General features: G+C 45.8%; 2 protein-coding genes across 6 annotated transcripts in view; one reads left to right on the top strand and one right to left on the bottom strand.

Moving 5' to 3' along the window:
- LOC101172882 (GRAM domain-containing protein 4) overlaps positions 1–5,080 on the bottom strand; it is a 41,494-nt gene extending 36,414 nt beyond the window's left edge. The window contains exon 1 of one of the 2 annotated variants that reach the window (XM_004086264.4): positions 4,879–5,080. The gene's annotated coding sequence lies outside the window, so the exon portion shown is untranslated. The remainder of the gene's footprint in view (positions 1–4,878) is intronic. The other variant, XM_020701572.2, reaches the window with a different exon arrangement.
- A 41-nt stretch (positions 5,081–5,121) lies between these two features.
- LOC101160882 (cytosolic 5'-nucleotidase 1A) lies at positions 5,122–9,162 on the top strand. 4 transcript variants are annotated; one of them, XM_004086220.4, is made up of 7 exons: positions 5,122–5,181; positions 5,273–5,315; positions 5,641–5,760; positions 6,684–6,819; positions 6,907–7,029; positions 8,497–8,639; positions 8,733–9,162. In XM_004086220.4, the coding sequence occupies exons 2-7, from the start codon at positions 5,280–5,282 to the stop codon at positions 8,967–8,969; spliced, it is 795 nt and encodes a 264-aa protein (XP_004086268.1). In that variant the 5' UTR covers positions 5,122–5,181; positions 5,273–5,279; the 3' UTR covers positions 8,970–9,162. The 4 variants fall into 4 exon arrangements, with proteins under 4 accessions (XP_004086268.1, XP_020557233.1, XP_020557235.1 ...); XM_020701574.2 differs by having other exon boundaries at positions 5,129–5,315; positions 5,644–5,760; XM_011472864.2 differs by having other exon boundaries at positions 5,141–5,315.
- Positions 9,163–16,217: the final 7,055 nt, after the last annotated feature.

Here is a 16,217-nt window from a genome sequence, read left to right as displayed (position 1 = left end):
TGGGGGTCGGGGCTTCCGGTGCCTGGCGGGGGCGGTGGGGGGCTACGTTGGTCGGGGGGTCGGGTCCGGTGCCTGGGTGGGGCGGGCTGGGGCGCTGCGTGGTCCTCTGGGCTTGGGTGTGGGGGTGCGTGGTGGGGGGGTGGGGTGGTGGTCTGGCTTGGGGGGGTGGTCCCTTTGCCTGTGCTGGGGGGGGTTGGCGGGGGGCCCTGCTCGGGTGGGGGGGGCCCAGCGGCGCCGGATGGGCTGCCCATCTGCACCTGGGGCTGGGATCGGCCCTTCCCTGGCTCTGGGACGGGACGGGACAACCCTCTCGGGGCCCCCGGTCGCTCTGGGTGTCACCCGCTTCGGCTGCGGGGTCTGGGGTGGGGTGGGGTGGGGGGCTTGTCGGCCCTGTCCTGTGGGGGGGCGTTCTGGGGGGGAGGGGGGGCCCATTATTAGTACGGGTCGGGGGGGCTAGCGGGTCGGGGTCTCCGCTGAGGCAATCAGTGGTTGCCTCGGCCGGTTGGCCTCCTCGGTCCCGTCGAGGCCTGACCAGAGCTCTTCTAGGGCCGGCGTCTGGGGGTGGGGGCCTGGGCTTGCTCCGGGGGGGGGGCGACGCTTTCTGGCTCCTCTCTCTCTGTGTGGGGTGGGTGGTGCCGGGCCTGGGGTGTCGGCGCCTCCGGGGGTGGGCCCCTGGGCTGGGTGGCCCTGGCCCCTTTGCTGGGGGTGGGCTCGGGGACGGCTGTTTGACCACCGGGGGACAGTCTACCAGCTGTCCCCAACTTACCCCCTTCCTTATATAACCTCATATTAGGGTGAGGGGGTGGGGGGTCTAGCCTGCGATGCGCCTTGGGGGGGGGCTACTTGGGAGTGGCCCCCCTCCTATGGTTGCCGTATGGAGTGGGCCCCCCCTCTTTCGGTTTTATTTGCACCTTAGACATGTAGGGTCCTTGGTAGGGGGGGTGCTTGGACATCACTGCAAGCAAGCAGCAGATGTCCTCCTGGCACCCTACCCGCCAATTTTAACCGCACCTTAGACATTTAGGGCCCCTTGGTGTGGAGGGTGAGGGGACATCACTGTGAGTAATCAGGAGATGTCCCCTTAGTGCCCTACTCGCCAATTTTAACTGCACCCCCCTTAGTACACACACCCCTCCCCCTTCAATATATACATTCAAACATAAACACACACACATGCACACAAACACCCTCTCAAACACCCATACACGCACACACATTTTACAAGGAAGGTGGGACCTGGGTCCATCTGTCCCCTACCCCTTCCCTGGTGGGGGGTGCGGGCCCCTTGGCGATGGCGGCCGTGTCCCTTGGGTGCCGGCTCCCTGGGCCCGGCGGTGCTCTCTCCGCACGGTGGGGGGGTTCATATTACACCTGAGCCGGGGGTGTTCGTGTCCCTGGGGGGTGGGTCCTGGTCCTTGCCCCTGGGCGCTGGGCCCCGCCAAACTTCCAACATGGCCGAGCCTGGTCGGGCCATATTTATAACATCCCTTGTGGGCCGCCCTTTTTTCCCCGGGGTTCCCCCCTCCTGGGCGGGGGCGGCGGGCCCCTGCCTTGCTCCTGCCTGGACCAACCGTGGGCCGGTTGGGTGGCTGCCTGGAGTGCGGAGCGGGTCTCCCTTGGGGGGTCCTGGCTCGTACCTGGGGTCGGGGCGGGGGGATGCCCGGAACTCCTGGGTTGTGGTGGGGTGCTCGTCTGGGGCTGTGGGCGTCCCTCTCCGGTGGGGCCCTGCGTTGGGCTCTTCCGGCGCGGCGGGGGGCTGCTTTCCTGGCTGGGCTGGGGCGGCGCTCTCTTTCCCTCTGCGCCTCCCTGCTCTCTGGCTCTGGGGGCCTCGCGGCGGTCCGGCTGGCCCTGGCCTGGGTGGCGGTCTTGGTCGCCCGGGGGGCGGTTGTTCCCTGCCTGTTCCCGTGTGGCGTTGGGGGAATTCCGGCTGCCGCTGCTGCTGCGGCGGGGGTATGGGTGTGGGGGTGGCTGGGCGCTCCTCCTCCTTCTTTTCACATTCCACCATCCATTTTAGAAGAACATAAACACTCACCTGAGCACAGGTGTTAGCTCACCTTTGCACTAATAGTTTGCATGATTGAATGAATGAAAGATTTCACACTAGTTGGTTTAAAGGCATAGGTATGCGTTCGTGAACACTATCTGTTTTGTGTGCATGTTGACATGTGGACATTTTTGCGGCTAGCAGGTGTGTTGATAATATTTGAGTGTGTGTGAACAGGCCCCGCCCTTTTTGTACTACATTTGAACCGTACCGTAACGATAAACAACCAGTAAACCTGTCTGCTCTATGCTGCTTCATGGTCTTACCCCCCTTCCCCTCCTATTATCACCCTCCTACCCCCCCCTCTCTCTAACGTCCCTCTCTCTTCTTCCCCTCTTTCCTTTTCCGTCCGGTCCAACACCAAAGATTTTCAAACATGATTGAAATTAATAAATTTTGGCCTCAATTACAAAAGGGGTTTATTCAGACATACCTTTGGTTTGTCTGAAGATGAATAACCCCTCTTGTTAAAATAAAATATGTCCAACACAAGAGGCCCTCAGCTCTCATCTGTTTGCCTAGCTGTTGGACAGGACAAGTTAAAAAAAAAAAAAAAAAAAAAAAAAAAAACTTGTATTTTCCTCTCAGACAAACACAGAACAAACATTGATGCTTCTTACCAAGCATTTGAAAAAAAGAGACCGTCAAACTTTACAGGCTTTCACTGGTAAATCAGATGCTACGCAATTCAACATTTCAAGCAGATATGCAATGCAGAAAAGTTCAAAAGTGAACTGCTGATGGAAACAATTTATTGATCCAATACAGAATTTGTTTGAATAGGTCCTACATGAAAATGGAAGATGAAAAACTTCAGCTTCCACTCACTTTAGCGAACGCCAAAGAAAATCCGCTTCCATCCTCTCCTCTACATCCTCCTCCTTCATTCCAACCACCCTCATGTCCTCCTGTTCTACATCCATGATCCTCCTCTTTGATCTTCCTCTAGTCATCTTTCCTGTAGCTCAGCATCCTTTTACTATCATCATCACTGTTCCCCATCTTCATGAGTCTAAACCATCTCCATCTGTTTCCCTGCATTTATCTCCAAAACATCCAAGATGATCCTCTCATTCCTGGCTCAAAGCTGATCCTTGGTGTAGTCCCACCTCCACCTTCAACTCCTCTGCTTCACCTCCAGAACATCTCACCTGTGTCTTCCAGCTCTCATCCATGTCCTGAACAACTCCAACCTTCTTCACTGTCACTGCAAACCACAGCTGCTGTCTCTGGATCATCCTGTCATAGACTTTCTCTGGATCTACAAAGACACGATGCTGCTCCTTCTGATCTTCCCTGTTCTTCTCCAGAAACATCCTCAAAGCAAAGAAAGCATCTGTGCTTCTCTGCATGAAACCAAACTCTCCACAAATGTTCACCTCTAACCTCAACCTCCTTGACTTTTTCAGAAACTTAATTCAGTTTTATTCCTCTGTAGTTTCTCTGAACGTCTCCTTCTTTCTAAAAATGAAAGCTAATCATTCCTCATCATCCTCACTCTCCAAGATCTTGTTCAACAGTCCTGTCAGAATCTCTTCTGCCATCTCCCCTAACCTCTTCCAGACCTCCACAGGTATGTTTTCAGGACCAACTGTCTCTCCACTCGTCATCCTCTTCTTCACTTGCTGCTTCTTGCTCCTCAGCATCCTCCTCTTCTCCTCTGTGCTCTCTGACACGTTCCTCCTTCATCAGCTCCTCAAAGTTCTCCTTTCATCTTTCCATCACATTTGTAGAGGCCGTCAACACATTTCCATCTCTGTTCTTGATCCAGCTAACCTGCTCCTTCCATCTCCGTTCCTCTCTCACCTGTGCAGATCCGCCTCTTCCTCCTTTGTGTTCAGCTTCACTGTGTGCTGCATCCCCCCGTCTACGTTTTCATTTCTGGTCTTTTAGCAAAGTCCACACCATCTGTCCTGAACACTAAACATCTCCATCATTTCTTCATCACCTGCTGCATATCCTGCCTCATCAGAGGCTTCATTTCTTCCTGAATCGCTCCTCACATGATGCCATCCTTTCCTCCTGCTTTCAGCCCTACACCTTACATTGGATGCCCTTCCTGACAGACTTGGGATGGCACATGAAAGTATTGGATTGGCCCGCTTATGGCGAAGAGGGTCTAAGGGCAGGGATGCCCAGCTTAGTTTAGTCTGTTTAGTTAGTTCATTTTAGAATTCTCCTATGAATTTTATGTATTTATGATCCTTGTGATTCTATGTTTACTTTTATAATTACCGGTACACAATGAGACGACAGATAAAATTGAATTGAATTGAATTCCACCAAAGACCACAGGAGGCAGGCCAGTTAAGGAATAAAGGAACAAGTCTCATTTTCTGCTTTTAGACTTAAAGTAGAAAATTGCATCTGGTTTTAAGGACATTTTCAGTGTTTAATTTCCTATTCATAATAACCGAGAGGGATGAATTTATAATAATGTTGTGTTTGACTCAAGTCCCCCTCTGATCATCTTTTGATCGATTATAAAATCGTTTCCGTGGTTATCACTGAATGTCAACATCTGAAAGTTTGAAAGTTTTCAGCTTTCAAAGAACTAAAGTCTCGTAAATAGTTCAACATTCTGTGTCTTCGGTACACAGAAGGTAGTTTGCTAAAACAAACCGTCAACGTAACAATAAAGGAGTTGAAACAAAAGGTGGATTACACTTCAATACTTTAATTGTGCGCGTGCACGCAGTATGTAATCACAGTTGCCGCTTCACCCGAAAACCTCCTACCTGTGGCTCCTTCAGGGACTCGAAGGAACCGGAGCTCCTGACTGGACCCAAACACACCAACACCAACGATGCAGCGGAGAGGAAGACCATTCTCACCTTACAGAGGAAGGAGCCTTTTCTTCTTCTGCTGCTGCTGTCAGAGGTTCAAACCCCGGAAATGGCTTTGAGGCCGGAACCCAACCTCTCTACACCCGAACCGAACCTCTCTGGGGATGTTTCTACCATCTAACCCGACGGCGAACCCAGTCCTGAGAGTTCCTCTACCTGACACAACGCTCACTGATGTGGGCGGGGCCGCTGGGCGTGCGCGTGCAGCTGCCGCAAGGAACGGAAGTGACGTCGCTGGGTCTGAAGAGAAGTGTCGGGGATCAGGAAACAACAAGGGAATTGCTCTGTGAGGTAGAAAAGCCCCACTAAAACGTTTTTTTCAGGCACTGGTTGGATTTGTGCCGCTTTTCTGGTCTAACAGACTCCGTTCTGTACACTAAAGGAACAGCATGGTCTCCGTGGTCCTGAACACGGATGTGAAGCAGGTAAGACTTCGTTTAAAACATAAACTTCCACATCTGTGACTCCAAGCAAGCAAAGCAGCAGTGAGACATGATTTAGCTCTGGTGCACCTCGCTCTCTCTCTCTCTCTCTCTCTCTCGTGAACTGAAGCTTTAACATGTAAGTAGTGATGAACAAACACTGGACCTGCAGTCTGCTGTACGGAAAAGACTGTTACTGTTACGGGTAAAGATGAAGGGCAGGGGGTTACAAACCCTCCTCCTCACACTGGAACATGACCACCATGATTGTTTTTATGGTCAGCGTCCTCCAAAGGGACGTGACCATGGTGGGTGTGTCCTCTGACAGCAGGAGGATGCTGGTAATGCGGTGGTTGTCGCGGTGACCTCCCGCGCTCTCTTTGAATCAGGACTGGAGGATGATGATGCTGGAGTCTGGAAACTCAGCCTGGCTTTTCCGCTGCTGCAGGTCAGAACCCGGCTTAACCCTGTCTGATAACGGGGATTAATCAAGATGATCTATTCTAATATTTTTTCAAATGTTGTGATGTGATTTATGTAAAGGTGCTCAATAGCCCTGAGCACAGTGATGCTATTGTCACTAAATGTTCTGTACTGACTCATCATGACTCTGTTGTCCTGCTACAGCAAAGATGATTTTCCTGCAGACGCTGCATGTCTGCATTTAAAGCACGAAGAGATCATTTCTCATTCAAATGCAGGAAGAAGAAAAAAATTAGTAGTTCACAAAACAAAACGACTGAAATACTTGCTGTCACATTTGAACGTTTATCAGAAGAGTTATTGAGGCTTCAAGTCAGAATCTGTGAAGACCTTTCTAACTTTACCAAGTCCTCTGAGTCCTGCACTCTGGTTGACTCCCCTCTCCTCTACCCCCCCTCTCCCCCCCCCCCCCCCCCGTTCCATTATCGGACACAGATCAGTTTTGACACAAGTTTCTTGCAAGGAATGTGTCAACAGTCCGAGCACAGTTGTAGCGTAGTTGTGGTTTGCGCCAGCACACGCAGAAGCACATTTGAGCAGTTGTGATCACAGATTGGAGGTCGTAACGCTAAATGAACACAAATGGGAATTTGTCAGTTGTGATTTTGTTTGTCAGACTTTACAGCAGAAGATTTTCACACACAGATGCAGATTTTTTGCTGTGTAAGTTCTCACATCAAATCTACAAGTGCGTCCCTTTTGGAACATGTTTACCTTCATACGCCCCCCCTACATTTGGAGAAAATGTAAGACTTTTAAGTGTGCCTTATGGTCGTGAAAATACGGTAATTAGAGCTGATCTTGGATCCCTAAACAGGAGAGTCACACTCTGATAAACAGATCTACCGTACATGAAATAATGACACCTTTTTCTGTTGCTGTCCTCAGGCAGTTCAAAAAGTGAATGATTGTCTGCTGGAAAAAAACCCAGCTGAATCTTTGCTCCTGGACGTCCTCCTAATCACCACGGACAGCCAGCATCAGAAGCTCAGTTCTCTCCTCATCAGCAGCACCAAGCATCATGGTAATCTGAGGTGACGGTGTGCAGCCGCTTGCCTCCGTCTGCCGCTGTGCTGCTACATTTGTCTCAGTCTTTATTCCTCTGCTTCAGGTCTTGGAGTTGGAAAGTTTTGTTTTGCCAGTGAGGAAACTTTTGTCGACTCTCTCCTGGAGAATAATGTTCAGCTGTTTCTGTCCACAAACAAGGATGAAGTGCAGACGGCATCCCAGAAAGGTGATTTTAACACTTAAAAATCCCAATTTACCATAAGGATTAAATCATTTTTAGTACATCAAAGTAGCTTCAGGTATTTGTTTAGTCACTGTGCTGACAGAACACTCACAAATGACCACTAACGTCGTCAAATGGGCTTTTAGTCCATGGCGTTCACACCGGATAAGCAGGAAGGGGCTTCTTTTCTTCTTCTGTTTCTACTGCTTACTAGTGCATGTCCACCACCTGCAGTTGGAAGAGGCTTGGTGTGAAATGTTGAAGCGGTGCAAATCTCACGATTTGGACACAAAATGGAAACGGTCTGGTTTATTGCTAGCACCGCTGCAATGGCGGATAAGGATCAGCATAATGTCAGGAGAGTGGTCTTGGTTTGTCTTTAATTGAAAACCAAACGCAGATGTCATCAGGCTCGTCGCTGTGCCTTGGTTCACCGGATGAACCAGCTACGCTCTGAGATAGGTGAGTTTCACCACCTGCTCCAGGTCCTGCGTCTGGATGACTGCCCCTTCCAGCGGTACTGCCGTCTCTTCTGGGCCCAGTCCAGTCCAATCCACGTGTCTCTACTGAATCCAAGTCCCTGACTGGTCAAAGTTTGACCTGGTTTAGCTGGCAACAGGCATTCAGTAGCCATGGGTTCTGTACATAGCACCAGAAAGCGGTCATAGAAACGTAGCCACACGGTAATGCGTCCACACGCGTTTACGTAGACCTTTCATTGGAAGAGGTCACCTAAACGTAAAATGTAGCTTTAGACTGAAACAAAGGGAGATGTTCATGTAGAGCCTTTAGTGTGCTACTAAAGGCTCTACATGAACATCTCCATCTCGTCAGAGTCACACATTCAAACTGAAACAAAGACTTGAGTTTTTTTGCCTCCTAACATTATAGTTTATTTCTTCAAAAAAGCCTGATTCAAAATTATAGTTCATTGTGTTGGTGGTGCTCGTAGCTAGAAAAAGTAAATTGATCAACCCACAGTAGCCCATATGTTTACTCTTCTAGGCCTTCAAAATAAAAGCCCAGGGTAAAGAGCTTAACCCTTTAGCTCCAGTGTTTGCATTCTTTTGACTACTGTAACTCTTTAAGTTTTTACACAATTAACGTAATTACTGTGGATTTTTAAGTGGCAAAAGGCATCCTTGTGCTGATACACAACAGGAGTGAAGTATTTACAAAAGAGACATGAATCAGCTGATTCTGACGTAGAGTTTGACGTCGTTTCTGCGCAGCAGAATCTGTTGATTCCCGGTTGAAGAGTTACGGTATGTGGCATCTGTTATTTTGATGTCGCTGGCGACATCTCTGGTGTTAAAGGGTTAAACTGGTCCCCTGGCATGATGCTTATTTAGACATTTGCAACCAGATTTTCCGACCTCTTTTCCTACAAACTGAAGCTCATGTGCTGCTTGGGTTTTGACAGAAGTTCAGGAGAAGGTGAAGTCTTCATGTTTACCTGTGTTGGTTCAGGTGTTCCTTCAGCAATGCTGGAAGCTAGAAAGAAGGATTCATCCGTTTCCTGTCAAAGAGAAGACCTCAGAGTGTGGCTTGATGAAGATTTGATCTCACTGCGGGATTCTGCCTCAGAACCTGGAAGCAGACACTCTCCTCAGGTACGGTGGCTGCTTGGTCCTCTCATCTTTGGTTCTTCCCAAGTTTGAAACACTAAAAGAAAAACCTCAGGATCCGTTTTTCCTCCTTCATAGAGATTTTTGGCCAAACTGGGCGAGATTCGACAGAGGTTCAGCGTGTCTGACAGCCCGCTCTGGATTTCCCTGGTGATCCTACATGGGAGCAGAGAAAACTGTGGCAAACGTCTGAAGACTCTGCGGTCTCTTGGCGTCAGCGTGGATGACGTGTACTGCCTCGCTGGTGCACCCTCTGAGCCGCTCCTGTCTGTGCTGCAACCGCACTTCAGGTTTAACTGCTGCTTCATGGACTAGAGGGACTAACATGATGAAGACACCACGAGACCGTCTGTGGAGCAAACTCAGATCATGAACTTTGTATTTGAATGGGGGTTTAAGCCATTTTCCTCTTTGAATGGGGTCAGTTGAAGTTTTGTCACTGCACTTTAACACCTGCTGTTTTCCTTCCTCAGTGCTGCAAAATAAAGACTGCAGGCCTCAACATACAGTGAAACCTTACTGACTAAATATATGTTCATATGCCCCCCTCTCCTCAAACATTTGTAAGTGTGGATCATTTAGTCTTTTTGATGACAAGTTCAAGTTTCTTTTTTAACCACTGACTATATGAGAACTGGACTGAGTGATTCCTCCCACTGGCATTCCAAACAGGACGTTCCAACCAAGAATCCAAAATCCCATAGACTTCTTTACAGAGATAAACAGCTGTTATTCATTCATTCTATTGGTCAGAATAACCATTCTTGCTCTGATACTTTCTTTAACATGTTTTCTTGATAGTATTAATTTGAAAAAATTAGTTTTTCTTTATTCTAAGTTATTCAAGTTATAAACTGATGCCTATATAAAAGTAGGTGGTTCGTGCTGGCCCCCATGGTGAACGTTCTGGACATTTGATTGACAGATTCTCCTGAGTCTACTTTAAAGTGGTAGAGGTGCGGACTTCCAACAAGTTCAAGATCAATCGCTATCTAATGACATCATCTAGCTCCTACATGGAAGCGTCCATATTGGGAATAAATGGCGACTGAATTGACTTCATTTGGTTGGAACCAGAACTAAACCATTTTCTATGGATGACATCACACTACCTGAGTCCAGGACTCGCATACAGTCAATGACTTTTATGATTGCACCAAGCTAGCATCAACCATGTAGCCAGGATTCAGCTAAACTCGTCCATAATTTCCTGGAAGTAAAAATGTGAAGATCAAACATAAAAACAAGATTATTTAATCCTAGATAAATTTAGCCCAAACTCGGCTGCTAATAAAACAAATGAAACTGGTTTGATTTAGATCAACAAGGAGTTATTGCATAATGTTAATCTGGTCCTGCAGTTTATTTACTGATAAATATGCTGAAGAAATACTACAACACAATAAGTGCAGTCCTGTGTTAAACTTGTTTGGTAAAAAAAACATTTTATAAAAATGATCAAAAACTGATGCTATTTTGTCAAACTAAATTAATTCAAAAGAATTATAATTTCCTTCATTTCAATAGAGTTTGAGAGTATTATCTCAAAAATATCAAATCTCTGGGATTAATGTTAGCAGTGCGTCAAAATAATGCAACAGCAGTCACTAAACTATCTGAAATATTTGAGTTCAAACAATAAATGTTGTTTTACTGTCTCTTCAGTTCTCTGACTTATTGTCGCCATCTTAATTTCCCCATTTTATTCAGCATATGTGTTCATGTTTGAAAGAAACTGCATTTTGCCTTGAAGTCAAAGTTGTCATTGAGTTCCCCCAACAGTTTTTTAGAGACTGAGTCTTAAGTTAACTCTAAGTTCCTACGATTTAGCCTCCCTGCTTGACACTCCGCATTAAGGGGCTGGGTTGGGGGGTTAAACCACCAAACGGTTCCTGACCGTGGCTGTGTCTGCAGCTACCAGTCAAGTGTGGAGAACAAATTTGACACACACATGTGTGTGTGTCAACTCATTCAACTATCAAATTGTTCAGCTTCTTAATCTGTTTAAATAACGCTTTTTAAATTCCCATTAAATTGGTTTACAGAATCTTCAAATGCCCCTTTTTCAACTAAACCTGTCAGCTCTACAAAACAATAGAACTCAAGAAGACTTTCAACTACAGAAACCATTCAACTTTTAAGCTACTCAGCAGACTTTGGGCTCTTGAACTTGTATTTTTATTTTGAAATTTCTCTATGGTTATTAAGATATTGCAGGGCAAAGTCGACACGTCATCTTTGAGTCAGTTTTCAGTTATGAGTGTCTAGTGTAAATGGACAGTCCTCTCATTGCACTCGAGTCAGCTACGGAGTCCCACAGGGCTCAGTTTTAGGACCCATCCTGTTTATGATTTACATGCTACTCTTAGGAAACATAATCAGGAAACACAGCATTAATTTTCACTGTTTTGCAGATGAGTTGTATTTATTCATGAAATACTCGACTCGCACCCCCAGCCGTCCCCCGACTCCGTCTGGATGAAGCTCGTCTGCTGGACTTTAAATATGTAGTTGTAGTGTTAGATAAGTTAATTATTCTTTAAGAGTTCTAGTAAATCGCCTGTCCGTCCTGGGGGAGGATTCCCTCCTTCATGTAGACACCCCTGAGGTTTCTTCATTTTTTCCGGAATCCAGTTTTTTAGGAGTTTTTCCTTACCGCAAAGGGGGGTCTAAGGGCAGGGATGCCAGTATAGCTTAGTCAGTTTGTTAGTTTAATTTAGTATTTTTCCCATTGAACTCTATGTATTCATGATCCTTTTGATTTTATGTTTTACCTTTTCAATAACCGATACAAAACCCATCGAGACGACTGTTGTTGTGAATTTGGGCTATACAAATAAAACTGAATTGAATTGAATTGAATTTTTATTTTTGCTCTAATTATATTATTTTTTTCTCAGTGTTCTTAATGCACCATAACTTTCTATTCTATATTACTCTATTCAGAATGTTCTGAAATAAGAAGATTGGGACAAACGATTTAAATCAGTGGGATCCAGAAGGACTGTCTTAACTGTACCTAAAGTGTTATCTCAATAACTTCACACATCTTCTTTCTGCCTGTGCTAACAGAGTAAGGACCATGGTAAGAGTTGTTGGGATGAGTTGTGTGCCTGCACTTCCTCACCAGATTTGTCTGAAAACAGAGTTAGTCTGAGGTGTTTTCTGCAGCCCGAGTTTTCCCATTGAAGAGGGTTGATTTGGTTTTGGGGGAAAAACATAGCTGGAGGAAAGGTTTGCCCTTTCCTTGAAGTGCCCATTGAAACAACTGAATTACATCCTGGTGTCTATGCTGAGCCTGACCTCATGAATTGGTTTTCTCTTCCCTTAATTTCATCAGCAGATCGAGTCTATTTTTACCTGTCTTTGGGCGAAGTGCTCGCTGTTTGACTTAGAGCTGCATTGATGACACTGCCCTCATCTTGGGACATGTAGCCGTATTCTCACCAATACACTCATTTTCTATGTGCGCTCTGTCAGTACCAAGTAGAACCATGTTCTGAAAGGCTGTAAAAGTCCTCTCAGAATGGGAAACTGTTCCAATATTGAAAAATCAATGTTTTAAATAGTCATCCATAACAAAACTTACATAAAGGCACACTGATCTATAAATCTATGTTAAATAAAGATAACTTCTCATTTACTGTAGAAGATGACAGCAGCCAGTGACACCAACTTTTCTGCTCTGCAATGCACAGTTTTGACACAAGGTGTCAGAAACGAGCTCCTAAATTAAACTTCATGAGAGGAGCTCTGTAAGGGGACAGGGCAGCCGTAAGACCCTGGTTCTTATCCTGCTGGGACCTTTCTGTGGGAAATTTGCATGTTCTCCTTGTGCATGTGTGGCTTTTCCCCCAGGTGCTCTGGCTTCCTCCCACAGTCAGAAAAACAGACTTTAAAGGTTCATTAGTATCTCTTAATGGGGTAGAACAGCTGACCCCAGGACGGGAGATTGCACCCCACGCACTCATGGGCTTTAGTGTCCTTGAGCAAGACACTGAATCCTGCATTGCTCCTGATGGTTACAGGTTGGCGGTGTTTGGCAGCAGAGCTGTCATCAGTGTGTGAATGAGTTTGTGAATAGATGAATAGGACTGTGACTGTAAAGTATACACCATTTACCATTCAAATTGCCCCTGAGTGTGAAAGTGAGTGTGTGGGCCTTCAACAGGCTGGCGACCTGTTCAGCTCCCAAAAGGGATTCAGTAGGTTCTGAGGATGAATGGATGGATGGAAGTCTTGACACCCCCACAGGTTTTGTGATGGGAAAACAAGTCTTTAAAGTTACACTCCCATCATCTGTTGATCTATTTTCAAAGTTTTCCCAGTGGTCTTTAAATATTGTTATGCTGTTTTTAGACATAATTTTAAAAATCTGTCATTTTCTAGGACATAGTTTCTGCAGAGCAGCAGGACTTCATCAGAAATTCACCTTGGAGTTGTGATCCTTTACTCATTTCCCATTATGCTTTTTTTTACAATCTTTCCGGCTAAGTCACACCCCCAATTTAACATTAGCGATGCAACAAAAGCAGTGAGCAGTATCAGAGCTGTCCAGCTGTACAGTTTTTTTTTTAACTTGTCCTGTCCAACAGCTGAGCAGACGGATGAGAGCTGAAGGCCTGTTGTGTTAGACATGTTTTACTGTTTCAACATGGGGTTATGAGTCTTTTAAAACACCAGATGTATATTTGAATAAACCTCTTTTTTATTTATTTATTTATTATATTTGTAACATTCTTTTGTTGGACCGGACGGGAAAAAAAGAGGAAAGAAGAGAGAGGAGTGTTAGAGAGAGGGGGGGGTAGAAGGAAGGATGATTATAGAAAGGGGGTTAAACCATGAAGTAGCATAAAGCAACAAGTTGCTGGATGTTTATATTCTTTATGGTGAGGTTCAGATACAAGACAAATTCAGAAGGGGCGGGGTCTGTCCACACACACACACTCAAATGTTATAAACACACCTGTTGGCTCCAAAAATGTCCACATACAAACATGTACACAATACAACTAATGTTCACACGCATACTTATGCCTTCAGACCAACACATGTCAAACATTTCATTTCAAATAGTTGGCCTAGATCCCAATTTTGGAGAAGGCCAGCCTCGAGGGTAAGGACCAGAACCCACACCACAGGGACACGGACACCCCCAGCTCAGAAGTGGTGTGATCCCCGGTTCTTGGTCTTACCGGAGACCACATGGAACCCTCTCCCTGCATGAAGAGAGGGCCGCTGGGCCCAGGATGCCAGCACCCAAGGGACACGGCCGCCATTGCCGAGGGCCTGGTTCCCCCCGCCAGGGATGGGGTAGGGGACAGGTGGTCCAAGGTCCCACCTTCCTTATGAAATGTATCCAGCCATACAGTTTAGATCCAGATTCCAGCTCAGGCGAAGAAAACAAAGACGTTCATAGATCTATTTTCTGACAGTGGAAGCATTGGAATAGAGAGGAGCGGAGCTTTAGAAACACAATTTTAAATGTAATTTTATTTATATATGTCCTCCATCATCAGAAAGATACCTCAGGAACATGTTAAAATCACCCAAAACACCATTTTCATTGGAGTGGATCTATAAATAGACAGGTGTACTGGTAAGAATGGTAAGCAGACAGCACATTCAGGACACATACCTGACCATGAGGTCACATATTTAAAAAAAACTAAACCATTTTCACCAAAGAACTGCTTTACAAACAGAAATGCAAGAATTTCTTGAGGCTTTGGTGTAACATTTATTTAAATTTTAAAATTGTTCAAAAATCCCCTTCCGCCAAAATGTTAATAAAAGACAAAAACAACATTTTCACCGGTGAAAACATTTAACAGATTTGAACACAATCCCATTTTCCTTTACAGACTATTATGACTTATGCTATTTTGGAAATGTTGTGATTGTTGTTTTTACTTGTTTGTCATTGTGTTCAGCAGAATTGGGTTGTAGTTCAGCTTTCAGCATTTCCCTTCAGGGGTCGCCACAGTGAATCAGCTTTCATTGATTCACACATGTGGTTTAGGCAGAGAAGCCCTTCCTGACACAACCCTGTGTTTTATCCGGGCTGGGGACTGGCACAGGGACACCCAGACTTGGATCCTGTCAAGGTTAACTGCCGGTAAATAACGAGACGGGCGTCAGAGCACAATTTCCCTGGAAGAGAGCCAAGAAAGACAAAATTTAGAAACCCTGCCAAGCAGCTGTGAGACTCTCCTGCAACAACCACCTCTTTAAATGGAGTTTTGGGAAGCCCTTAAATACAAAAGGGAGGGGTAAGTCTAAGGTCTGCACAATTTATGTGGGGTTAGAACATTTGTCATTCTTAGTTTGGGCTGTTTGGGCTGGGAAACTGCTAAACAATTGTCAACTTGAGTAACAACTGCGCTGCATACGTTTGCTGTGCATTTCCTTTCTCAGGACAGCGCTTGAGCTATAATCTCAGAGTGGTGCGTGGGAAGTTTTCTGTGCGCAGAGGGGACTCCTTCAATCTCAGCATATAGTTCACACGGAATTTAAACACAGTATAAAAGAAAAAGCAGTTACAATGATAATTAAGTATATAGTTTCTTCAACAGGCCCCTTGTGGCAACATTGTTAGGCAGTGGATGAAGCTCATTGTGCCCCCCGGGAATTGAACCCTTATTTCCCAATAACTTTTATGTGTGTGAGAAAGAGGCCAGACACAGCTGCTGCAGGAGCAGAGAACAAAAAGACTTGATGCTATTTGAATTTTCTGATGCAGTCACAAACCCATCTTTTTTAGCTGAGTCGGCACACCTGTTGACAACTGGGCATTCTGGTCTGAGGCTTAAAAATGTGTACAGCTTTGACTTTTTTTATTAGGAGGCAAGCAGGAAAAAGAACAAAACTGTCAGTTTGCCCATGGCACTTTTTGAGCTTCGTTTTATCAGTGGATGGATTAGAGCAGGTCTGCCCAACCCTGAGATCTACCACCCTTCGCCGATGATTACCTGGATCAGGTGTGTGCTTGAACACAACTGAACAAGCTGGGCAGCAGCATGAAATACAGGGAGGGCTGGAACAAAAGCAGGGTGGTAGATCCCAAGGCTGGTCAGCTCTGGTGTAGTGGTTAGCACTGTTGGTCCTGGATCAAATCTCAGATGGGTTCCTTTCTGTTTGCATGTTGTCCTTGAGCAGGTGTGTGTTTTGTTCGGAGCCCACCCACAGTGTGTATTTGTCTGCGTGTGGCGCCCTGGGTGTACACCACCTCCTCTATGGTAGCTGGAGAGGGTCATGAATCACAAGATGCTGCAAACAGTCATCACAATCAGTTCAAATCATGAAGTCATGCCAGCTCCTTTTCTTCTCAGCACAAGAATAATATCACAGAAACTATGAGGAACTTTGAAGCAGAAAATTCTAGCAAGTTTTACTTTATAGGGAAGTAACAAAGTATGACAGTAGATAGATGTTAATAAAGTTTAGATTACAAAAGCATAAGTGTGCATTTTCCTATATGCAGATGGTTTGAATCCAGAAAGGGAGCAGGTGCTTTCTCCTCGTAGACTGGAGAGATAATCTCTTATATAATCCATGTTAGTC

Source organism: Oryzias latipes, chromosome 6, assembly GCF_002234675.1.
Source record: "Oryzias latipes chromosome 6, ASM223467v1".
In the NCBI taxonomy this organism is placed as follows: Eukaryota; Metazoa; Chordata; class Actinopteri; order Beloniformes; family Adrianichthyidae; genus Oryzias; species Oryzias latipes.
This window is presented reverse-complemented; position numbering and strand designations above follow the sequence as displayed.

What these genes read in the sequence shown, in the direction of transcription:
- LOC101160882 (XM_004086220.4), top strand. Translation starts at nt 5,280, where the DNA reads ATGGTCTCCGTGGTCCTGAACACGGATGTGAAGCAG. An exon ending in TGGCTTTTCCGCTGCTGCAG is followed by an intron (nt 5,761 to 6,683) that starts GTCAGAACCCGG and finishes TGCTGTCCTCAG; the next exon opens with GCAGTTCAAAAAGTGAATGA. An exon ending in GAAGCAGACACTCTCCTCAG is followed by an intron (nt 8,640 to 8,732) that starts GTACGGTGGCTG and finishes CCTCCTTCATAG; the next exon opens with AGATTTTTGGCCAAACTGGG.